General features: G+C 47.2%; 1 protein-coding gene across 2 annotated transcripts in view; it reads left to right on the top strand.

The window, feature by feature from the left end:
* The first annotated feature begins 5,208 nt into the window (after positions 1-5,208).
* LOC115100084 (cytochrome P450 4B1-like) overlaps positions 5,209-26,040 on the top strand; it is a 43,189-nt gene continuing 22,357 nt past the window's right edge. Inside the window, exons 1-8 of one of the 2 annotated variants that reach the window (XM_029618278.1) lie at positions 5,210-5,471; positions 9,554-9,698; positions 9,992-10,033; positions 11,868-11,995; positions 12,685-12,809; positions 18,772-18,923; positions 20,942-21,048; positions 21,685-21,875. In XM_029618278.1, coding sequence (XP_029474138.1) covers positions 5,268-5,471; positions 9,554-9,698; positions 9,992-10,033; positions 11,868-11,995; positions 12,685-12,809; positions 18,772-18,923; positions 20,942-21,048; positions 21,685-21,875 — 1,094 coding nt within the window. In that variant the 5' untranslated portion in view covers positions 5,210-5,267. Of the gene's footprint in view, positions 5,472-9,553; positions 9,699-9,991; positions 10,034-11,867; positions 11,996-12,684; positions 12,810-18,771; positions 18,924-20,941; positions 21,049-21,684; positions 21,876-26,040 lie in introns of both variants that reach the window. The other variant, XM_029618280.1, reaches the window with a different exon arrangement.

Here is a 26,040-nt window from a genome sequence, read left to right as displayed (position 1 = left end):
CACACATGCTCCCTCACTCGCATGTTCTCTCTTTCTCACACACATGCTCCCTTACAGGCTCACTGACTCACATATTCTCTCTCTCGCTCACATATATGCTCCCTTACAGGTTCACTTTCTCGCTCAGACACATGCTTCCTCGTACACAGGCTCACTGATACACAGGCTCTCTCTCTCTAACACATGTTTCCTTACACAGGCTGACTCTGACACATGCTCACTGACACAAACAGGCTCTCTGGTTAACACATGGTCTTTTGTATCTTCTACCTCTTCACCCAATAATAAAAATATTTTTCTTACATTGTGGTCAGGATGGATCCAGGCAGGGTCTCAGAATCTAGGTTGGCTGCCTGTTACTGTTCCCCGAGGAAGGTGCACAAACTGCAATCTCGCTGTCTCTACACACACATAAAGGCACTCTCTCACATACATAGGCACTCTCTCTCTCTCTCTCTCTCTCACACACACACACACACACACACACACATTCTCTGAACCTCTCACTCTTCTTCGGCTGCTGCCTGCAAGGGAAATGCCAGTGGTCTGCAGGGTGTCTTCTTTGGCTACCGGTGGCCCTGCAGGGCCTCTTCTTCTGCCTGGGGGGGGGGGGAATGGGAATGGGAACCTCGCCAGCATGTCATTGTTCTGCGCCATCATGGGGTCTTCCCTGTTACTGGCAGGAATGGGAACTCCACCAGCATGTCATCATTCCGCACCACATTCTCACACACACACTCATACAGGCACTCTTAAACAAGCACTCTCTCTCACATAGGCACACACAGGCAGTCACTTTTTCACACACAGAAGCACTCTCTCACAGGCACTCTCACAGCACTCTCTCACAGGCGCACACCCACACACAAACAGGCAATCACTTTCTCATACAGAGGCACTCTTTCACATAAGTCTCTCGTGAACATACAGGCAGTGGCAGTCACTTTCTCACACACAAAGGCACTCTTACATACATTCTCTCATATATTACACACACAGGCACACGCTGGACCTATCACTCTTCTTTGGCCGCCGGCAGCAGGAGAAATACCAGCGGTCTCAAAGGGTTTTTTCTTCCACTGTGAAGGCGGGGACTGGGAACCCAGTCAGCACATCATCATTCCACGCCCCAGAGACGTTCTTAATGCTGGCGGGGAGTGAGAACCCTGCCAGCACATCTTTCCACACCATCACAGGGGCCCTTTTAGTGCTAGCGGGGAGTGGGAACCTCGCCAGCATATCTTTGTTTCACACCTCCGTGGGGACCTTTGTGCTCACGGGGCGTGGTAATCCCACCAGCAAGGGGACCTTCTTAAAGCTGGCAGGGAGTGGGAACCCCACCAGCATGTCATCCCGTGGCAGCCTCAGTGGCGGGGTAAGAATTAAAAAGAGAGAGGTGGCCGCCACAGGGGTTATTTTTTTAGAAGTGGAGGAATCACTTGCTGCCGCTCCCAAAATGTTGTCGCCTGAGGGCAGGGAATAAGCTGAGTCCCTTGTAGGCCCTGACTGCATGGCACTGTATACTCCAGGCAAAAATAACACATAATTAGAAAAAAAAAAGAATTAATCAGCCTCAAACAAAAAAAAATGCTGTGCCGAAGTAAAATAATCTAAAAACAAAATTTCCACAGAATGAAGTAAAATCAAAATATATTACAAGCATTTGAGTCAATCAAGTCCCAATATTCCTGCTGAAAAATCTAAGTTTTAATGGCTTTTTTTTTTTTTTAACTGGGAAATGTTCTGTAACGGTCTAATTTCTGTTGGCACTTGGTAGAATATTCCAGAAAGCTGACAGGTAACATGAGAAGGCAGGTAGCTTCCTATGCACTAAGCAGACAGATCTCAGAGGAGGGCACAGCGAGAAGGGCAGTCCGAGGGCATCGTCCTTGTCTAGATGGCTTCCTAAGAGAGAGAAGACCCAACGGATAAAGATCTCTGAAAAGTACGAGAAGGTTTTTATACTGGATACGCCGCCATGCATAGGAAGCGAATGAAGTCCAAATGCAATCGGAGTAACATCATCCCTAATCTCAGAACCAGTCATAAATCAAGATGCATTGCTCTGCAAAACCTGAATTCTTGCCACAGATTTTGCTGGAGGCCCTGCTAGCGGGGCAATACAATAGTCCAGTGAAGAAATGATCCATCAGCGGCATTATTCTTTTCAAATCAGTATTTATTATTTATTATAATTAATTTCTGTACCAAAAGAAAAGCTGTGGAAAGCAATGTACACAAGCAGGAAATCACATCCCATTAACCCGCACTCCATTGAAACACCGAACTCAACTAAAAACCAAATCACACAATAAAATGATGCTACCTCCCGCTCCAGCTCAAGCACCTCAAAGTATCAGAGAGTATCAGAGTGCCGGAGTACCGGGACGGCAGCGGCCCCCGGAGCGAAGCTCTTGTATTCAGACAGCACCGCCAGCCGGGGTTCTGGGAACAGCCAGGTTTTCATCTTCTTTCAAATGGCGAGGGAGCTCCGGTCCAGTGTCTAACGGAAGCTTATTCCGTAAGGTTGGAGCCAACCCAGAAAAAAGTCCTCTTTCTAATCTAGCTTTTCCGTACAGCCCTAGCTGACGGTGTCTGCAACAAAGCCGCCACCCCCCGACTAGATCTTTAACCACACGATGCGGGCAGTAGGAATTCAGTTTCTCAATCAAATAAAGCAGCCCATTATCTCTCGTTACTCCGAACACCAATACTAAGATCTTAAATTGTATCCGAGCTGCAATGGGCAGCCGGTGCAGAGAACAAAGCATAACCTTGAGCATCCCCGATGCCATCCGAGCGGCAACATTTATTACAATCTGTAGCCTGCATGGAAGCCACTCAGAAAGGTCCATGCATAGGCTACACGGTAAGTCGCAGCTCTGCATGACCCAAGATCTTAAAAAAAAAAAAGCCACAATTTTCTCAGCTATTGTCGTTTTATGAAAAAGGAAGAGCAAACTGCCGTAGCCACCTGCGTTTCCATCTTAAATTTGGAATCAAAGAAGATCCCCAGATCTCTAGTGACCTCTGAGCCAGAGATACCTTCACCTTCCGGAGTCACCGACAAAGAGGTCCTGACTGGACTTCATTGGCAGTTGGCTGAATTTAAAACAAGATTGCTCCTTACCAACTAGGGTGCTGTCTCCGTCATCCTCATTCCTCAGGGGCACAATCAGGTCCACTAAGGTAAGGAAGGATCTGCCTGACAATTCTGAAAAGAAAATAGATTATCTTAGAGGTAATGCAGTGGGGATTACCTACAGCCAGGAAGGAATCAGAACTGCCAAGCTCCTAACACAATAACTAGGGCAGACATTTTCAGATTTCAAACTCTCTATACAGGAATCCATGCAGGTCAAAAGGATTAACTGCAATTGTAAGTGAAAAAAAAAATCACTTAAATTATAATGCAGAGACGGAATCCGGGCTAAATAATGGAGCCAGGCCAGAAAGCTTCGGCAGAGCGTAACCCATGTAGCTTACTTGTTGGATGGCACCGAGATGTCTCTGGCTACTGTGACATATCCATCTTAGTCCCCGATAGCTTTCTAAGCTCCAACACACCAACATAAGAACATAAGAGAAATTGCCATGCTGGGTCAGACCAAGGGTCTATCAAGCAGTAAAAACTGCTTTTCTGTACACCCTCCGACTTAATATCATGGCGATATTAAGTCGGAGGTACCAAAAGTTAAAAAAAAGTTTAAAAAAAAAAATTTAAAATGGGCCCGCGGCTCGCGGGTTGAAAACCGGACGCTCAATTTTGCCGGCGTCCGGTTTCCGAACCCGTGGCTGACAGTGGGTTTGAGCGCCGATGCCGGCAAAATTGAGCGTCGACTGTCAAACTCGCTGACAGCCGCTGCTCCTGTCAAAAAAGAGGCGCTAGGGACGCGCTAGTGTCCCTAGCGCCTCTTTTTACCGCTCGCCCGCTCTCCCGCAACTTTTACTGCATTGGCCCGATTGTGTAACTACAGCAAGGGTTATTTTTCCCTATGTGCATCACCTTGCACTTGTCCACATTAAATTTCATCTGCCATTTGGATGCCCAATCTTCCAGTCTCACAAGGTCCTCCTGTAATGTATCACAATCCACTTGAGATTTAACTACTCTGCATAATTTTGTATCATCCGCAAATTTGATAACCTCACTCATCGTATTCCTTTCCAGATCATTTATATATATATTGAAAAGCACCGGTCCTAGTACAGATCCCTGAGACACTCCACTGTTTACCCTTTTCCACCGAGAAAATTGACCATTTAATCCTACTCTCTGTTTCCTGTCTTTTAACCAGTTTGTAATCCACGAAAGGACATCGCCTCCTATCCCATCAGTCTTAGTTAGATTTAAACATAATGAGGGGACTTTTCAAAGCATTGCACGCATTAAAATGAGTCTACACGTGGTAAGTAGCCTGTATTTGCGTGCACGTGTATTTTTGCTTTTGTGGGCACATCTACACGGGTAAGAAAGGGGTGTTCCAGGGTGGGGGCCTAGATTTATGCGTGTAAGTTGCTATTTTATAAGAGACTTATGCGAGTACATGTGGTAACTTTGTCTTATTCCTGAAATTTTGCAGCTGCTAATTACCTCAGGCAATTGATATTAGAGGGGCCTGTTGACATTTATTGGTTGGGTGGGAGGCCTGGGGGAACTGAGGCTGAAGAACTAGGAGGGTCGTTATGACCTGGAGAAGGACTGGCTGACGAATGAGAAGTGGTAATTTCAGTTAGGTGTGCCAACCTACAGGCGTAAAAAGGAAGTCGTATTTTTTCACACAGAAAATATTCCTGCATATGTGTATAAAATAGGTGGGAAAAGCACAAGTTTTCAATGCATTGAAAGTATTTGTGTTTTGGGGGGTAGGACATACATGTATTTTATAATCTGCCCTTACCTGATACACACAGGTTGGAAAATGCCCTAGTAGTTCTCTGCTCGGCCACATAGACGCTCAAGTTGTCTGAAAGTTATCCTCGATGAATTTGTAATTTACTACAAACCCTGCTTCATGATTGCTCATTTTTTTTGGGCTGTAACCTGATCAGGGAGCCGAATATCACCAGCGAAACGGTGAGACCGAAAATGCAGCCTTTGTATCTCCCTTCCCTGCGAGAAGAGACGGAAGCTGGTTGGGTGCCAGCTCTGGCTGCCCGCCTAAGTGGGGGACTGGAAATGTGGGTGTGCCCGCGGAGCTCGGGGCGTGGAGGGCTTGGCTGCTCGGCTGCAGACGGCGTTTGGTGCGGCTCGGAGCTGCAGAGCCATGGACTCGGGGCGAGAGAGGCAGCCGAGCCCCTCCTGGCCCCCTCTGGAGCCCTGCCAGCTGCTGCAGCTCGCCCTCCTGCTGGGCTTGCTGGCCGCGCTGGGGAAGCTGATCGCGCTCTGCAGCCGAAGGCAGGGGCAACTGAGAGCCCTGGCTCCCTTCCCGGGGCCCCCTCGCCACTGGCTCTTCGGCAATGCCCACGAGGTAAGGGGAAAGTGGGCTTCACGCCCTCCGTCCGGCAGTGCCACCAGCCCTGCAATTCAGGGCACCTGGCAGCGTCCACCCGGGGAAACTCGGGACCTGCCAAAGCTCATGTACTTCACATCTACAGACTCCGTGCTGGGGAGCTGCCGTTCGGTGGGGGGTGTTTCCCCCCTTTATTTAATGCTCCTTTTACTGATATTTCCTTAGGTTATACAACCGGGGGAAACGGGTACAGAGTCCTATCAGATTACAATGCAGTCAAATTACAGGTTCAGGTGCACAGAGATGGGCAGGGAGAGAACCAGTTTGGGGAGGCTGTGGTGCATTTGCTTAAAAACGATGCAGTTTAGGGTTCTTTTTGGGAGGAGAAGTTAATACTACCTGGGCCGGGCCCTATAGGGACGTTTTCCCAGGGAACCCACCTTTAATTGTTTCTCTCTGAAAACGAATCACTGCAAGCTGTGGGCACCCCTGTACTCTGTCTGCACCTGCTCTTGGCATGGGCAGCAGAAGCTGACAAGGGCAGCCTGCTCACGTTTGAAAATCCCACGCCTTCCCTGACCTAAGCACGCCCACAGGACACCGCTCTTCTTGACCTGGCAACTTCCTTCTGGGCTTCCAGCGTAATCAGAACCAGGACTGGGATCTGGTGCCACAAGCAGTCGGGGCATTCATTTCCCCCTGTTATAGGTCCGCCTCGTCTGCTCATTGCGGTGATGGGTCGGGGGCCGGGCACCAGGGCTCCTTCTGGAACCCTGCAGTTATGGCCCCTAAGTCCAGCCTGAAGCAGTGACTCTAGTCCCTACTGTTATTACTTGATATTGCGCCCTCTTTTACTTGTATGTGGTTATTTTACCTGTTTAATTTGTTATTTTTTATTTGTTTTGAATCTGTTATTTTCTAGATTACTCTGTACATCACTTTGATTTACCAAATGAGAAAAGTCATTTATAAAGTTGAACAAATTAAACCAATGAATGTGATTTCCTCCTCCTCTCTGGAGGTTGTGAACGTTGTGTCTATATGCACAAGTGCTCAAGCCAGCTGGGTTTTCAGGATATCCCTAATGAATATGAATGAGAAATATTTGTATACATGGGAGGCATTTCCCAAGCATATTTATTAGAGATATCCTGAAAGCCCAACTGGTGGAGGACACAGGGACTTGTCTGAGCATCGCTGCTCTACAGCAGAGCCAACCTTAGTTGACCTGGGCAGCAGAAGAACCAACTTTGGGATCAAGCTGGGGGCCTTCTGCATAGTTGTATACAGTGCTTGCCACCTGAGCCCCTGGGCTGGCCCCAGGAATGCCTCTTTTTATTGTGGATAAATATGCAAATGCAGAAGAAGGCCACATAAACATTCAGATGCATCTCAAGAGGGAAGTTTGCATTTACCTTGATTGTCATCAAGGAAAATGCCTATGAACATTGCCCTTGTGATGTCAGAAGCTACTGATGCATCCATCACATCAGATTTACCTTTTTTTTACAATCATAAACTTTTAATAAAACCGGATTCCAGACCACAAAAGATTTTGTGACCAAGATCATGTGCCTCTCAAATTATTCTTTTCATTGACATAATGTCACAAAGTGCACTAAAGCGTGGGTGGAAGCTGGTTTTTCTATAGTCTCTGGTATCCTTGGCTTGACCTCTTCTGAGGGGCTGTACTCTGCTACACGGATGCAGGGGATACTACTTGTAGTGCACAAGAATGGTCTGGGGCTACTCAGCTTGTGTCATTCAGTGGTCACAGTCTCAGCCAACTGTATTATTTCAGGCTAGAAGATGTAAGCTTAGCTCCTTTTTATTTGTTGAGCTGTTAAAAAATATGCAGTGTAGAAGATCTGAAAGGAAAATGTGAAAAGAAAGAGATTTCAATGCTATAAATATTTGATATAATTATTATATTTATGAAGGTCAGTGTACAGCAGAGCAGAGCGCCTGGACTGGGAATCCTCTCTAGGCAGGATCTCCAGGCTGCAGGGTCAGAGGAGCAGCAGGATTCCATGACTGGAAAGAAATACGACGAGTGAGATAATCAAATTTGCGGATGATACAAAATTATGCAGAGTAGTTACATTTCAAGCAGATTGTGATAAATTGCAGGAAGACCTTGCGAGACTGGAGGAACGGGTTTCCAAATGGCAGATGAAATTTAATGTGGACAAGTGCAAGGTGTTGCATATAGGGACAAATAACCCTTGCTGTAGTTACACGATGTTAGGTTCCATATTAGGAGCTACCACCCAGGAAAGAGATCTAGGCATCATAGTGGATAATAAATTGAAATCGTCGGTACAGTGTGCTGCAGCAGTCAAAAAAGCAAACTGAATGTTGGGAATTATTAGAAAGGGAATGGTGAATAAAACGGAAAATGTCATAATGCCTCTGTATCGCTCCATGGTGAGACCGCACCTTGAATGCTGTGTACAATTCTGGTCACCGCATCTCAAAAAAGATATAATTGCGATGGAGAACGTACAGAGAAGGGCGACCAAAATGGTAAGGGGAATAGAACAGCTCCCCTATGAGGAAAGACTAAAGAGGTTAGGACTTTTCAGCTTGGAGAAGAGATGACTGAGAGGGATATGACAGAGGTCTACAAAATCATGAAAGGACTTGAACAAGTTAATGTAAATCAATTATTTACTCTCTCAGATAATAGAAGGACCAGGGGGCACTCCATGAAGTTAGCATATAGCTCATTTAAAACAAATCGAAGAAAAATTATTTTTCACTTAGGGCTGGATTTTAAGAGATACGTGCAGGCGTACATTTGTGCGCACAACCCGGCGTACACAAATGTACGCCCGATTTTATAACATACGCGCGCAGCCATACGCATGTTATATAATTCAGGGTTGGTGCATGCAAGGGGGTGCAGAATTGTGCAACTTGCGCGCGCCGAGCCGCACAGCCTTCCTCCATTCCCTCCGCCCCCCCCACCTTCCCCTCCCTAACCCGCCCCCAGCCCTACCTAAATTCCCCTTACCTTTAACCTAGAAGTTGCGCCTGCCTCCAGGCAGGCGTAGGTTGCACGCGCCAGCCGTCAGCCGGCCCGCGATCCCGGGCACAGCAGCAAATGGCCGCTGTGCCTGGAGGCCCCGGCCCCGCCCCGCTCTGCCTCCAGACCGCTCCACCCCCAGACTGCCCACGCCCCGCCCCCTTTTTCAAGCCCCGGACATACGCGTGTCCCGGGGCTTGCGCGTCACCGGGCCTAAGCAAAATAGGCTCGGCGCGTGCAGGAGCGGGTTTAAAAGGGTTACACGTGTATATTACGCGCGTAGCCCTTTTAAAATCTGCCCCTTAGCGCATAGTTAAGCTCTGGCATTCATTGCAAGAGGATGTGGTTACAGCAATTAGTGTAACTGGGTTTAAAAAAAGGTTTGGATAAGTTCCTAGAGGAAAAATCCATAAACTGCTATTAATTAATAAGCAACAGTAGGTTGAGATGTTTTTAATGTTTGGGTGCTTACCAGGTACTTGCAGCCTGGATTGGCCACTGTTGGAAACAGGATGCTGGGCTTGATGGACCCTTGGTCTGACCCAGTATGGCAACGTCTTATGGTAGGATCTCCAGAAAATAGGGCTGGAGGGACAGTTTGAGTGTTTGAAGAGGGCGTCCTCAATATAGCACTGTCTCTAGATGGTACAGTCAGAGGGGCAGGGCAGCAGCGTAACAGGAAGGGGAATCCACCTCCTGCCGATGGTAGGGTCAGAGGAACAGCAGGTGCCAGGAAGGGGAACCTGTAGCAGGTTCAGCAGGATGCAGGGTTAGTGGGGCAGCAGAGCGCCAGAACTGGGAGTCCTCCTGCTGTCTCTGTCTTTAGGGGGTAGGGGTAGCAGGAAGGGAAATCCTCTTCTAATAGGCTTCTCCAGGCAGCAGGACTGGGAATCTTCTTTGCCTGAGTCGGAGGGGCGGTGGGGTGATGGAATCCCTTCCTGGCCATGTTTCCCGGCAGCGCGGTTATGACAGGCAGGATTGTTGCGGACGGCAGTCTACTTAAAGTGTGAATCTGCCTAGGAGAGCCCGTTCTGCTCTTACACTCTGCTCTCCTTTCTAACCATCACCCTAGTTTCGCATGGATGGGACTGATTTAGACACGATTGCCGCCTGGGCACAGAAATATCCCTATGGATTCCCCATCTGGTTTGGCAATTTCACCTGTGATTTCTTCATTGCTCACCCTGACTACGCTAAGGCTGTGTTTGGCAGAACAGGTAAGGTCTGAAGCCCGAATCCATAAAATGCATTCAATTATTTGCCTTTGCAAAGCCATTTAAAGCTCAGGAGAGCGGGGGGTGGCTGGTTATCAGGCAATTCAAACGCTTCCGTGCAAAGCACTGATCTCCTCTGATGCAGCCTCTGGGCTCTTTCAGCTGAGACCTGGTGCTGGGCTTGGGCAGTAAAGAAATCTTGACCCGAGAGAGTTTATTACAGTGAACGCTTACGTGTGTTACAGTACATGTATGGTTTGAACATGTTTACAGTACATATGTGTTGGACTCTGCAGATCCCAAGTCCTGGACGTACGACTTCTTGGATCCCTGGATTGGTAAGCACCGTCATGTCTCATCTCCCTTCTTGAACACAAGTGATGGCGAGAACATTTCAGGGGCACGATAAGAGCATGAAATGCTTATCGGTGGCAGCCTGGGTGTTTAAGGATGTGGCACACAATTTAAGCAATTTGGCTCACCAAAGAAAAGCCACTACCGCATGTCTCTGTGCGCCGAGCGCAATAGATTCCTGCAAGTTGTCTACGAGAGTCCCAGGGAAAGCATCGCGGGCAGGAACAGCCACTCTGCTGCTCTGGCAAGTGGACTGTGGCAGTGTGACCTTGCGAGATGCGATCCAAGCGAAGCCGGGTTACATGTGAGGGAAGCCGGTGGAGGGAATGGGTAAATTCTGCTGCGATACCTGTGTAACCCCCGTCTTCGGGGACCTATCCGGAATACAAGGGCTCACATTTCTCCCAAACTCTGTCTTTCTCCACTCTCGATCCACTCCGTCCACTGCAGGCCCCGGGGTGGCAGGGGGAGATTTCAGCTTCCCGGGCCCGAGCCTCACAGGGATGCTCATCAACATCAGTCTCTCGGTTTCTTTCTCAACAGTACTCACCGCTTAGGATGTCCCTGCTCTCTGACTATTAAAGAAGATGCTGGACACTCTGGTGGGATGTTCCAAAAAATAAATTTACTGCAACCAAAAACACTTCAAGTCCAATTAGCAACAGAATTTCTGCAGCCGAGCTTCTCACTAAAATGAAACTGTCCACAAGTGTGTTTCTTTTCTATCAGCTGCCAGCGTTGCTTAGGTGGCAGGGCACTCGGCAGAAACCCAACACTCTGTAGTGGTAGAATGTGGGCTTCCGGTAGGGACTGGGGTCTCCTTATCTCTCTCTCTCTCTCTGATGTTAAGCCCTTGTCCTTTGGTGGTAGAAAGTCCAACAAGGTCCAAAAATCCAAAAGCTTTTCTCCTTCTCAGTGGGCAAACCCTGGTGGTAAAAATTCCTCACAAAGCAACAGGAAGAAAACTCATAACAGACACTGCTGTCCCTCCTTAGCTCATCAGAAGGGGATCACAACACCTTAACCTGACCTCCAGCAGGCAGGGGTGAAATTCCTTCTGAGGCAGGAGCGGGCTCCACAAAACTCTGTTTAAAAAAAAAACAAAACTCTCTCAAAAACCTTCTCTTCCACTCACTCTCAGCAAGGCGATCCCTTCCAGACCTGGGGGTAACGGCCACTCCGGGGCAGAGTCTGTGCGGCCTAAAAATGGTGACCACTGCCACCAGCTTCCTCCTCTCAAAACTCCAACTCAAAAGCCGAAACAAGGCCGCACTGCTGCTCGGGCACTGCCTGCTCTGATGGGAGCCGGCTGAGCAATCCAGGCAAACCTCTGTGGAGGTCCCTGCAAGGGATAGTGTGCAAACTACTCTCTCACCTGAATTCTAAGGACAATTTAGCTAGGGAGAGAGGCCTTGCACCTATGACTTTATACTGGAAACATTCTTAGGGGTTACCTTTCAGCCCAACAATATATACTTCTGTTCTTTTGAGTTTCCAGTTCAATCAGAACCGACCTCTGTTAGCCTTCATTACCCTTACCTTTTCCTCTTTTATTAACTTCCTCTTGCCCTCGTCTAGTCCAGCTGTTGTTCAGACTGTGGTTGTTTCCGTAACCTAGTGCGTGTGTGTGTACCCCAAGTCTTGTCCCCATTGTACAGTGGCTGAGACTCCTTTCTTATCAGGGCCCAGAATTCTGCCTTTGCAGCATCCTCATCCCCAGCCAGTCCAGGGAGCGGAAGGCAGGTGTGGGAATGCAGTTCAGCTCTCACTTACATCAAGCGAAGTGGCCAGATGTTTGATTTTGCTGTCCCCCGACAGGGAAAGGATTATTGCTCCTCTCCGGGCAAAAGTGGTTCCAGCACCGCAAGCTGCTGACTTCGGGCTTTCACTACGACGTCCTGAAACCTTACGTCAAGCTGATGTCCGACTCCACCAATGTCATGCTGGTGAGGACTATTACTGATCTTCTGTTTCATATTTCAGGATTTTTAAACACATCTGGTCGAAGGCTTTCTTCTTCCTTTGGAACAAATGAGACGTTGACTTGCTGATTTTAAGGCACTTTTTAGAAAACGTATTAATTTGTACCTCTGTCCCCTGGTAAGTTCAGTCCAGTTCAGCTGCTGATGTCTTGTTGTGGTTATGTAGTAGGTGCATTGCTTTATTGCCCTTCAGTAGTGCTGTGTTATTTTTTAACTGGGTGTTCATAGAAGGGCGAGGTATAAAATGAAATAAAATAACTCACATTCTGCATTTGCAAGAGCAAGAACAGACTGATATAGAGAGATCATTATTACTCCTTGATGAAGCCAAAGCTTCCATCTTTCTCTACAGTAGCAAAGAAAATGCACAGGTTTTATATTCAACCACAACCTTCCATAAGAGAGTAGGTCGCTAGTTCTTTAGAGCCAGACTAACATCAGGACCCGGGCCCTACGATGGTGGCTTTTTATATTTCATTTGCATGCATGCACCAGGGAGAATCTCAGCAGCTTGCTGAACATGGGCCATGGCTTCATGACTGGCCTGACGTTTGAACAGAGAAGCAGCAGCGGGAGGACGCGGGAGGTGGGATTTCCATTGGGAATGGAACTCCAGAGGATTCCTCTCTCATATCTTTCTCCTTTTGCTTTAGGATAAGTGGGAAAAGCTCATCACGGGCGGCCAGCCAGTGGAACTCTTCCAGCACGTCAGCCTGATGACCCTGGACAGCATCATGAAATGCGCCTTCAGCTGCCACACCGACTGCCAGAGTAATAGGTCAGTACCTCTTACTGCTGAAGTCCTAATGAAATGCTCTTCAAGCAATATCTTGCAATGTTGTGTGCATTATAATAGAGAGAAAGAGACTGGAAACTAAGATAAGGATGCCAAAAGTGATATAAGAACCTGCCTTACTGGGTCAGACCGAGGGTCCATCAAGCCCAGTATCCTGTGTCCAACAGTGGCCAAGCCAGGCTGCAAGTACCCGGCAAGTTTCAAAGCCATCCTAGAGATGCTAATTGAGAAGGGGACTCAGCAGAGGCTCCCGGCCTTTGTTACTAAGGAGTTCTAATTGAATAAATGCCAGAGACTGCATCTGGGAGAGCCAGGGGAGGGCTCCTTGTTACACTACCCACTGCCAGGCCCTGCAGAACCACTAATGACTGCGATTTCCTGGAGCTTTACTTTGTGTATTGAATGTGCACTAAACAGGATATGCAGAATATACAGTAATGAGGTGATTTCCATGCTCCCCATGGAGCTTTCAGTCTTGCGCATAACTGCATGCGCATTTTCAGAAGGAAACTCCTCAGGGAGTTTCCTGGGAAAATCAGACCTGAAAAGTACCCGCAGGTTTTGTACTTGCTCTCTGTGTGGGGAGGGTCAAATCCATGGGGGAAAAGCACGCACGGAGATTGCAGAATGAAATCTTTGTGCGCACGTTAATGCCCCCAGCCTCCACCCGCCTCCCGGTAATATCCCTCTGTTTTACAGACACAAACTTATCTCAGGAGCCTGTTTTACACTGGCAAACACACGTTTACCTGCGTGAAAAGTTTTGAAAATTGGCTTCACCAGGTGCCTAATAAAATATCTTGGTCTGCTTGAATTTGAAGGAGGAGCAGCCTATTGGGTAGAGCAGAAGGAGGGAAGCCAGGGTTGAACTCCTGCTGTTGCTCCTTGAGAGTCTGGGCAAGCCCCTTCACCCGCCATTATCTCAGGTACCATCTTAGGGCCTGACTTACTAAGGAAAATGAGGCCCTGAGATTATGAGCTCTCTGGGGATAGGGAAATAGCTAGAATACCTACATAGAAACTTAGAAACATGGAAATGAGGGCAGAAAAGGACCAAGTGGTCCATCCAGTCTGGAAGCTCCATCCGCCGCACCGTGCAGGTCACCCCCATGCTTATCAGTTTCCCAAACCGTAAAGGTCAGGGCCCTCGGTTGCTGTCTGAATCCAATTCCCTGTTATCCCCTGCCATTGAAGCAGAGAGCAGTGATGGAGCTGCATTAATAGTGCATAATAGTTAATTAATAGTTAAGGGTAATAACCGCCGCACCAGCAAGTTACCCCCATGCTTATTTGTTTCTCTAGACCCTATAAGTTGGAGCCCTGGTTGGTCGCTGTCTGAATCCCATTCCCCTTTTCCCCCTACCTGAATGTAATCCACTTGAAGTGTCAGAAGGCAGAATATAATAAATAAAACATTTTTAAAACCTGGTATCCTCAGGATGGCTGCAAACATTCTTTATTGCATCCTCATGTCTAAATCATTTTTCCAGAGCACGTTGAAAAGTTTTGGCGTTCTTGGTTCTTCTCTTACCTTTTCATTGCACTTTTAGTGCTTTCACCTAGTGGCGTGTTTCCCAGCCCTCTCCTGGAGGCCCACCTAACCAGTCAGGGTTTCAGGATTGCCAAAATGAATATGCATGAGATGATTTGCATACCATGGGTCTCCAATGTATGCAAATCTATCTCATGCTTATTCTTTATGGATAGACTGAAAGCGCAACGTGTTAGCTTGGACCTCCAGGTGAGAGCTGGGAAACACAGGCACTAGGGGATTCTCCTCCACCGCTATCCCATTATCCGATGACGTGCGCCAGAGCTCTGTCCTGAGCCCTCAGCTCGTTTTGCTTTACACTCTCTTCCTTGGTGATTTAATCTCCTCCTATATCTTTCAGTACCATCTTTTTGCTGGTAACTCCCAGAACTACCTCTCTGCACAGAATTGTTACCTAGAATTCAATCCCAAATCTCAACCTGTTTGTCTCATATCACTGCCTGGATATCCCATCACCACCTTAAACTTAACATGGCCGAGGCAGAACATTTTGTATTTCTTTTCAAATCACCTTTCCCCTTCTTCTATTTCTGTGCATAATACGGTCATCTTCCCAATCCTCTCAGCTTCTGTCTTGAGGTCATCTTCAACTTTACAATCTGCTCTCCACACATTCAAAACAATGCTAAAATGAACCATTTCTTTCTCTATAACATCACTAAAATCCATCCTTTCTGAACACCCTACCAAAAACCTTATCCATTCTCTTTACCTCCCACTAAGATTTCTGCAACCTGCTCCTCACAAGTTTCCCCCTAAAGCAGAGGTGGCCAATTCCTCTTCTTGAGAGCCAAAAACAGGCCTGGTTTTTCATGATATCCACAAAGATTTGCATGCACTGCCTCCATTGTATGCAAATCGATCTCATGCATATTCATTTTGGATATCCTGAAAAGCATGCCTGTTTGTGGATCTGGAGGAATAGAGTTGGCCACCCCTGCACTAAAGTCATCTAACTTCACCACAATGTATAAAACCATTCATCTGTGCAACTTATCTTCCTCTAATGCTGCTGTGACCATGCAACCCCACATTGCAAGTCACCACACTGGCTCCCCATTCACTTCCAGGTCAGCTTTCATCTATTCATAGGCTCCTTGTAGTCAATTACTAAGTTTACCCTGGATCCATGCTGGCATTTCCCAGTTTCATGTACTCTTGTGATGTGGGCACTTTTGGTATTGTACCTTCCAGGAAGTATGAGAACCACTAGAGGCCTCACCTGGAGTACTGTGTTCAGTTCTGGAGACCGTATCTCCGAAGGGACAGAGACAGGATGAAGGTGGTCCAGAGAAGGGCAACCGAAAAGGTGGAGAGTCTTCATCAAATGACTTATGAGGGGAGATTGAAGAATCTAAATATGTATACCCTGGAGGAAATGAGGAGCAGGGGTGATATGATACAGACTTTCAGATACTTGAAAGGTTTTAATGATCGAAAGACAACGACAAACCTTTTCTGTTGCAAAAAAATCAGCAGAACCAGGGGTCACAATTTAAAACTCCAGGGAGGAAGACTCAAAACCAATGTCAGGAAGTATTTCTTCACGGAGAGAGTGGTGGATGCCTGGAATGCCCTTCCGGAGGACGTGGTGAAGACCAAAACTGTGAAGGATTTCAAAGAGGCGTGGGATAAACACTGTGGATCCATAAAGTCTAGAGGATGTGAATGAAGAGAAGAGGCATGGGGGTGGCTTACAGGAATGATGGCTACTACCTGGAGATTAATATCCTAATTAAATAAATATACACACGGTTAATGCGACTCCAACATTGCTCTATGCTTCAACGGCAAGAGGAAATGGAAAAAAAAGGATTTGCATCCACAAAAAAGCAGGGGAGTAGCTTTCTTGATACGGCAGTTACTACCCCAAACCAAATTAGCCTGATACTTCACTTTCAATGATATCCAGCATAGTTCTCTGCTTCAACGGCAGGGGGAATGATGAAAAGATTATTTATATTCGGACAACAACCAGCAAGGACTGAGTTGCACAGGCTGGATAAACATGCGTGGGAGTAGCTTGCTATGACGGTGGTTACTACCCCTAAACAATTAGCTAGATACTTCACTTAGATGCAGCTCCAGCATTGCTAACTACATCGATGGTGGGGTGGAAGGGAAATAGAACAAAAAGTCACTTACAAGGGATAAGAGAAAAAGATAAGTATGGGAAAAAAAAACCGTGAAAGCTTGCAGGGCAGACTGGATGGACTGTTTGGTCTTCTTCTGCCGTCATTTCTGTGTTTCTATTTAGAGGGGGATGAAGGCTGTCTCTAAGCTGAGGAGGGGTAAGGACCTCCCTGGAACAGTAAGGACTGTTTTAAGGAGCTTCACTGGGAGCAGCTGAAGCTTATCCTAACGAAGAGATTGGTTAAATCAAGTCAACTCTTTTACGTCTCAGTTCTCTTAACTCTTGTGCCTGACCTGCAGCCTAGAGGCTGAGCCCCAGTTACTGGAGACAGGCTCCTAGCTATGGGATCTTGGAGGATGTTTCCCCACTGCCTTTGAAAATCCTGATAGTCCTGTAGTTGTGCCAAACTTGGGATCAAGGAACTGACCCCCCAGGTGTTGCAGGGATATCCATGTAATCAATGCATTGCTTTGGCTCTGTAGATTGGAAAGAAGTGAATGAGGTCTGTGATAACAGATGATGTCTATACTTTGAATGGGATCACTCTTGCATCATCTGGAAGAAGCAGAGTTTGTTGCAGCTTATTGTATATGGTCTTGAATGGAATATAAGAGATTCCGGTTACATTTGAAGATTGCAATCCTATGCCTTAAGTTTCCAAAAGTAAAGGCACAACTTGGGAACTTGAAAACCTATGCATGGACTATGTTTTACAGCTGTGCAGAGTCCATCTCAAATCATCTAAGACTTAAAAGGCTGCACCTACAAGGGTCCATCAAGCCCAGCATCCTGTTTCCAACAGTGGCCAATCCAGGCCATAAGAACCTGGCAAGTACCCAAAAACTAAGTCCATCCCATGCTACTGATGCCAGTAATAGCAGTGGCTATTTTGTAAGTCAACTTAATTAATAGCAGGTAATGGACTTCTCCTCCAAGAACTTATCCAATCCTTTTTTAAACACAGCTATACTAACTGCACGAACCACATTCTCTGGCAACAAATGCCAGAGTTTAATTGTGCGTTGAGTAAAAAAGAACTTTCTCTGATTCGTTTTAAATGTACCACATGCTAACTTCATGGAGTGCCCCTTAATCTTTCTATTATACAAAAGCCTTCAATCTGCAGCTTCTCAATTGTTCTCCTCTATGCCCCAACTCGTGCACTCTGATCTTACCTGTGCCCTCCTCCTCCTCCATTGCCACCTCCTGGCTCTGTGCTTTTCACCTTGCACCACAGGGCTGGCAGAATCCTCCTGAGCTGGGTCTCTGACCATATTCTAGCCTTCCCTATAAAACCCACCTTTCATCAGGTTGCTTTTAAATCTTACACCCTGGCTCTTCTTGGATCTAGCCTTGTCTATTTTAACCAGGTTTTTCATTGGTAACAAATACATTTTGTGAAGCCTCCCATTTATGCTGTCTCTACAGACTGTAAGGTCTCCGGAGGAAGAACAGGCCTCTTCTGCACGGCTCTGCAAAATCACGCCAGTGCAATATAGCGAGCTCGGCTGAGCAAACGGCTTTATACACGCTTGGGCGCGTGTTTCGGATGCGCATCCAAAACCCCTTATGCAATAAGGGGGGATTAGCGAGTCCAAAATGTACATCTTAACCAGCGCCTAGCTAATAGCGCTCATCACATGTAAATTCATGTTAATGAGGTTATTAGGTATTACCCCCCTCCTCCTATGCAAAACAAAAACGTGCGCCCGACGCGTACATTTCTACTCTGAAAAATTAATGCCCTGCCCCGGAGCCGGCGTTAATTCTTCAGGAGCCCCTAAAGTTAATAGAAAAGCAGAAAATACTGCTTTTCTGTTCCTTTTTTCGGTTCCTCTGACTTAATGTCATGTTGATATTAAGTTGGAGGAACAGAAAAAAGGAATAAGGGGAAGAAAATGTCACTGGTAGTCAGGTTAGGAAAGCAGATGCTGAATTAAGGAGCGCGGCTGTGCACAGGTTGTCATAAAACTGGGCGTCCTTTTTCCTAACCCACTGACAGCCGCCTCTCCTGGGTGCCCGCTAGGGACGCGCAATTTTCCCCCAGTGCCTCCTTTTTACCACGGCAGCCCATTTAAATATCACATGGGGCGCCCGGGGGAGGTAGATCGGCGCGGTAGGAGAGCGGGCGCTCAATCATGACCTTGCGTCGGCCCGAATGTGTAGCGGTGCTGCAGAACCGATAGGTGGCATCTGCAGTTCTGAACTTCCTGATTGTTTAGTAGGTAATAAAAACTTTTCTGTTCCTTTCCCTGTAGTGAGAACTCCTACATCAAAGCTATTTTTGACCTCTGCTGCCTGGTGGACTACAGATTTCGCCAGTTTCCGTTGCACAGCAATCTCATTTTCCACTTGAGCCCCCCTGGGTTTCGCTTCCGGAAGGCCTGCAGACTGGCTCACCAGCACACAGGTATTCTGCTCCTCAACATGGCCCTTCCTGAATGCCTTTTCTCAGCAGCCACCATTCGTCTGCTCGCTGCAAAACGCAAGCCTGTGGCGAGAAGAAAGATGGAACATTTCCCCAGTCCAAGTAAAAGGGGGAATCTGAAATACAGCAGTTTAGGAGAGCAAATTGACTCCACGCTGTCAGGCTGAGGTGGCAGCACATTGTAGTCTGAAGGCTGCTGAGATTCTCAGGAGGGGAAAGGGAGGTTGACCATCCAGAAGCCTGCTAAATTCGGTATCTACAGCTTTAAGTGCTTTCAACGTTTCCATCTGCTTCTGTGTCAGCAGGACTATGTGGAAGGCTTTCCCTGCCTTCTTCTTATATTCACATTTTGCAGTAGCAGGAAAGATTGGTGAAGGAGAATATTAGAGCTGAGGACAGTGGGGGAAACTCTTATGATTATCATTCCGAATTAAGCTCTCCGATTCTGCACAACATGGGGCAGTCATGTTTGCAACGCTTTGCAACAACAGAAGACTCAGTTCTCTGGTTTTCAGTCTTTTTTTGAAATAACAATAGGACATGGCTCTCCCATTTCTATAAAGCCAGGTTAGGTTGGTAGCTAGGTTTGTAGATGTGACTGAGTTTTTCAAAGTTCAGTCTCACAGCAGAAGGCATCAACCATCAGCTGGCAGGGTGAGGTCTGAGAGAGCAACACGAAAGCAGGTGCAGAAACCGGCGAGGTTGGTTCCTTCCTGTCCGTACGTTACCTGGCAGCCCTGCTGAAATTGTCTTCGCTGTCCGAAGAGAGGGAAAAGCTCCCTTTTGGGCAGGGTTGAGGGCCAGCATGCATGAGAAGCAGGCTGAGGTTCTGCACTCGGCTCTTATTCCTGTGTCTGGCAGCCCCTGGTGAGGAGGGGGTCCCAGCTGTCGTTCAGCAGAGTGCGGGCTTACTGGGGGTCCAAAAGAAGCTCTGGTCTGTGACTGCGGTGGCTGGGAGGAGGGTGAGGCTTAACTGGGGAAAACCTCTGGCAGCAGCAAATGATGGCCCACGGTTCCTTCAGCTGCAAAACCCACTCCCTCCCCCCCACCTTTATCATTCGTGGCAGTGAGAGGCGCTGGGGCAGGCTCTGACCGGGCTGAAGCTCTGCTGTGGTTTGGTCCTTACTGGGCAGACACCTTTAGTGGTGCTGCTCGTGGCCCATTTGTAGAAAACTCCACAGGCTAAAAAGTAAAAGCAATATAAGTAAAAAGGTTAAAACATGCTAAAAAAAAAAAAAATGCCTAGGGACTCCTATATTCACTTTACTCGTCTGCAAAGTGACTTGCCACTTGGGCTGGTAGCCTGTTGGCGTGCAGAGAGTGCAGTTGTTACAGAGTGGGGCAAAATATAGTTTTTACTGATATTTATAATACAATAATTGTATTTTTTTCTATTTTCCCCTTTTTACTGTCATAAATTGTGAACCGTTGAGATGGACCTTGTCCGCACAACGGTATATAAAACTGTTCAAATAAAATAAATAAATACAAATCCAGGACATTGCGGTGACCTCTGGAAACCGACGGTTCAGCAGCCCAGGCTCCCACCAAAGTTTGTAGAAAAAAAATCAACTCCCCATACATTCCCTTCACATTTTATATTTGGGGAAAAAAATGTCGATCCCTAAATATTGCTGATATTTCCAGCACAAGCCATAATTTCACGGATTATTTCAGCATTAAAAGGAGGCAATGGTGGGAAGGAAGAAGGGGTTCACAGTCTCAGAGCACGGCAGTGGAACGCCAGCGAGGCTGAGACCTTTTCCTGCCTCCGTCTCTCCCCGTGCCCGAGTTCTAATCCCAGCTCTGCCATTGACTCTCTCTGTGTGACCTTGTCTCCTCGGGTATCAGAATTAATGTTACCTTCACCATTTCCTCCCACCTTCCACCAATGAAGCCCCTGCAGTGAGCTCTCAGGAGCCCCCTTAAGCCAGAGACATCCCCTAAAGTTATTTATCTGTGACCACATAAGAAAGCCCGTTTCTCATCCTCCTGCACAGATGCAGTGATAAATCAGAGGAAACGCATCCTTAGGAACGAGAAAGAACTGGAAAAGATCCAGCAGAAGAGACATTTGGATTTTCTGGACATTCTTCTCTGCGCTAAGGTATGGACGAGACACGGGCTATCAATACGGCAAAGTGACTTGCCACTTGGGCTGGTAGCCTGTTGGCGTGCAGAGGGTGCAGTTGTTACAGAGTGGGGCGAACGCCTGTGGACCCCTCCTGTCGCTCGGGGAGGAAACTGGATGAGAGCAGTTTTCAAAGCCCTGCTGGGCCTGGCTAACAGTAGCCCTGGGCTTCCACAGCGAGCGGACTTTCAGAGGCATTCTTGGGGGGAGAGGAAGTCAGCTTGCACGTGCACACTCACTCTTGTACCAGCGATCGGCTGCCCACACGGATACCAAGTGCAGAAATCGTAGGAGTGTGGGGCTTTCTTATTTAGGGATCTTCTTGGTCTGGTTTAGTGAGGTTTAGTCGTAAATTGTCCATCGGCAGTGGCTGCAGACTCTTCTTCCTGGGGCGTAGAATTAAAGAAAAACTGTGCACACAACAGTTTTGCTTAGATTTTTAGTGCAACTCCCCCCTCCCCCGCCAGGTATATGCACCGGTGCAAGCAGTTTGATTATTGGCCCCCCCACACAATCCATATGTTTTTTTGGTTAAATGTGGCATTTTATTGCAGGAACGTAAAAAAGCAGTTAGAAGTGTCCTGTTGATAATTTTGGAGGTTTTGTGTTTAGGATGAGAACGGAGAAGGACTCTCGGACGCGGACCTGCGCGCGGAGGTGGACACCTTCATGTTTGAGGGTCACGACACCACTGCCAGTGGCATCTCCTGGATCTTGTACTGCATGGCCATGTACCCGGAGCACCAGGAAAAATGCAGGGAGGAAATCCAAGAGATTCTGGGAGACCGTGACACGGTGCAATGGTGAGAGCTTCCATGTTTAACATTTCAAAGCTTTTCCTTTTGTTTTATGATTTTTTAAAACCTTCTGCTTTAGCAATGGTCACAACATTCCTGTGCTCCCAATGAGGTTTTGTACAGGTTTCCATTCTCAGCCTAAAGGGGCCATCCTCAACCCATGGAGCAGACCAGGGCTGGATTAAGGTGGTGCTCACCTCAGACCTCGGGGGGGAGCGGGAGTTATCCTTGTGGGAAGAGGGGAATGATCTCTCCTGCCCAAATCCTACCAGAATGCCCTCCCTTCCTCCGAGTCACGGCAGGGCTGGTTCTTCTCCAACGGTGCCAGCTCCGGGTCAGGAGCTGCAACCGGGGCTCTGCGGTGCCCTGCCCTGCCCCCCTCCTCCCGCAGGGGCTTCAACCCGTGCAAGGGGCCAAGCTCCGCAGGCGAGGAGGAGACTAGCGGCGCCGGGGCAGCGGGCTCGGATTCAGGAATGGCCGCGGCGACGGCCTTCCAGCGCCTGTGGAAATTTGGCACCGGAGGCAGTTGCTAAATCCGGGGCCTGGATCTGACACTATGACCTTAGCCGCGGAAAAGCCGAGGACCCTGTAATAATGTGTCGGGATTCTGCATCCCAAGCTTGTGAGCACCAGGGTCTTCCCGAGGGTCTCCGAGGTGAAGGCCGTGACCCTGTCTGATAATAAGCTTGGCATTCTCGCTCCTCTTGAGGTCTGTGCAAGCCTGCGCTGCTCGCTGGTGTCTGGGCTCAGGGCTGCTTTCTTTCCAGGATGGCGGGATCAGAGGCAGGATGCTGTCCTGGCTTTCTTCTGTCCTCACAGACAGGACGCAGTTTGTGGTGAAACGCTCCAGCTTTCATCCTTTACTGTCTGGGGGGTCTGCAAGGATCTGTGCTTTCAATATTTATCTGCTGCCCCTTGATCTAAGAGACTATCCCCCATATCCTGAAATCTCCCTTCCTTCCTGGGGAAGTTACTGCAGTCATTGGGCATTGCTTATAGAAGATATGTTTGATGATGATGTGCAATTTATTTTCCCTTTGAGGCAACACTGGAGTAAAGCAGTGTTAGAATTGACCTCCATCCTATTGAAAGTCATACTTGGATAAAACAGAATAATTTTAGTCTGAATCCAGCAAAAAAAAACAAAAACCCAAACCCTAATTATTGTGGGTTAGTTTATTTATTTATTTAACATTTTTGTATTCTGCCTATATTGATCCATGTCATTCTAAGCAGATTCCAGCAAGAAATATAAAACAATAAAACAAATTTGTAAACAAACCTTTCCAATAATCCAATTGCTTCCTTTTGTAAAAAAGCTTCCCTGAACAATAAAGTTTTCAAAGCTTTCCGAAACAATTTAAAATCAGTCTCTGAACTTCTTCAGCTAGATTATTCCATAATGTGGCCCCTATAATAAATATTGATTGTTCTCTTGGTTCCTGATTTCGAGCTCAATAGCAGGTCCAAACTTAAGACGGATAAGACTTATCTGGTGTGGCTATGTAGCAATTTATCCGGGGATATTCAGCTGCATAGCCGTGCAGCTGAATGTCCCATCTAAGTTAGGTGGATACGTCTATTACTGCTGTGCCAGAATCTATAATTCTTAATAGAAAATCATTCCCCGAACTGTGCTGTACTTCCTATGAAACCGCCTTGCTTGTCATGCAGCACAGTTCGCTGTTGTAAAAATCCCCGCTGCAGCTCTTTGAGTTCCCTTTTTTCTAACGGCTTCTCCAAAGAAATTAGATTCAGAATTGGTCTGCAACTTTTAACGTCACCTGCTGAAAGAGCTATCCTCTTTTTCACTGGTCGTATCGTTGATTGCTTTAAAGTTTCCAGTACTAAGCAGCTGGGAAAGAATCTTTAAAAGTTTATCCTTCAAAGAATTAAGGACCCACATGGGACCAGGATCCAACACACAATGAGAACCTTTCTTCTGCGACCAGAACACTCTTCTGTTTTCCACCTTAGATATTCATCCCAACTTACCTCATACCCAGTATTAGAGGGTAAAAAAATTCCCTGTTCGAACGACATCTGATAAAGTCGTATCATTGTTCTTACACATAAGAAAATCTGCAAAATCTGGAGGAGATAATCACCTGACTAATCTTTACCAGGTTCCTGTAGAAATCTGTCGACATTGACAAATAACTCAAACGGGCGATTCATTGAAATTTTTAGCTGAGAAGTAATAAACCAAAGCCTGAGCAGGATCTTAAGGATGATCTTTCATTCTACAATCAGAGCTGCGTAACGTGGGTGTAATTATGGAGTCCACCCTGTCAATGCATGCCCTTCTGTCTAGAGCTCCAAAACTGGCATGCTCTGCGATTATTGCGGCCTCAGTTAACGACCTTCAGATCTGAAAACGGCGCTGCCTGTACTCGCTCTGTCTCGCCTATGTCAGGTGACCTGAGAGCGAGATGCGACCATTCCAGCTGATGCAGAGCACTGCAGGGCAGAGAGTGCCAGGGCAGAGAGTGCCAGGGCAGAGAGTGCAGGGCAGAGAGTGCCAGGGCAGAGCACTGCAGGGCAGAGAGTGCAGGGCAGAGAGTGCCAGGGCAGAGAGTGCCACGCTGCAGGGGCAGTGAGCTCATTACCCCTGGGGTTATGCAAGCTCCATTGGCTTCCTGTACTTTACAGATCTCGACATTTAAGATTGCCTGTTTGGCCTTTAGGGTTTGAAAAGGCAGTGGTCCCCATACTTGCGTTCCTGCATGGCTTCTTTGCAGGACATGTCGTTCCTTCTTTGAAGGCTTTGCAGTTGAAGTCCTCACATAACAAAGCTTTTCTGCATGCTTTTAATTTTTGGATAATTTGAAGGCTCCGCAATCTAATTTAAGTTTACTTAGGGATCTTCTGCTGATATTGTTTGTTTTAATATTTTGTATCTTTATTCTTTGCTGTTATTGTTTTTCTTTGTATTTTTTTTTTTATATTGTTGTCATCTGCCCTGGGGTCTTTGAAAGGCAGAATATAAACATTTGTGATAAACAGGTAAATTTACCACACATGGGACCCTGGCCTGCCTGAAAGCAGCTTTACTGCAACTGCAAACCCTCCGGCAGGTTCTCCACAGTCCATGCATTCAAAGCAAAGAGGAACGGTCCAAGTTACAGGCTTTTTCTTCAGCCAGCAATTCTTCCTAGCAGCCTCAGCTATCCAGCACCTTCTTTTCGGCTTCCTGCATGTTTGGGGTCAGGCTTTCTCCCCTCTAATTTTAGTTTCGTGCTGCATGAAATTCTGGCTTCCTACCATAGAGAGAGGTTGAACAGAAAAGGTTTAAATGGCAAGATCCCCAGAGCGGTGGTAAGTGAGCAGTTGGTACTGGGGCTTTACTTTGCTTCCTGATTTCAGCAGCAGCCCTGTCTCTCTCTCTCTCTCTCTCTCTCTCTCTCTCGTGCTCTTTTCTATTTTCTGAATGAAAAGCCTTTTCCCGGCCACACCTGCCTATTGCTCCATGATTCAGCACGTTTCCCTGCTCTCTCACGATTTGTTTGATTTTATGTTTCAAGTACTCTAGCCTTCCCTGAGTAAGGGGCGGGTCATAAACAACCTTCCTCCAGACCTTCCCTCGCAGCTCAAAACCACAGGTTTGAAGCACTTGGTCCCCAGACCAATCTCCTCCTCAGAAGGGAAGTTTCCATCCTTCCAGCTTACATTGTACAACATTGACTCACTACTACTACTATTAGTACTTATCCCTTCTCTAGCACCACTTCATGCTCTCAGCGCAGTACAACATTGACTCACTACTACTACTACTACTACTACTAGTACTTATTCCTTCTCTAGCACCACTCCATGTTCTCAGCACAGTACAACACAAAAGTGACTGAAGAGCTTACAGTCAAGACAAGCGCACAGGACAAAGGGAACTTTGCAAATTTCATTTATTAGGAAAATGATCAAATTAATAAAGCTATGAGTAGGATAATCAGGGGTAATGATTTAAATGCAGCCTCAAAAAGGCGCAACCCCTGGTTCATTTTGTGGATCGAATTCTCAGGATGCTTTCAATGACCAGAACATAGCAGCTCCTGGGGTGCCGGGGTTTGAACGGGGGGGGGGGGGGGGGGGAGATATAACCTCCAGGGCCCTCACTCGTTTCTCAGACGCTGCCAAATCTGTGCACACCTTGGAGGGTTCAGTGGACTGAGAA

The sequence above is a fragment of the Rhinatrema bivittatum genome, chromosome 10 (genome assembly GCF_901001135.1).
Source record: "Rhinatrema bivittatum chromosome 10, aRhiBiv1.1, whole genome shotgun sequence".
NCBI lineage: Eukaryota > Metazoa > Chordata > Amphibia > Gymnophiona > Rhinatrematidae > Rhinatrema > Rhinatrema bivittatum.
The sequence above is the reverse complement of the archived record's forward strand: the minus strand, read 5'-3'. Positions and strand labels throughout refer to the sequence as shown.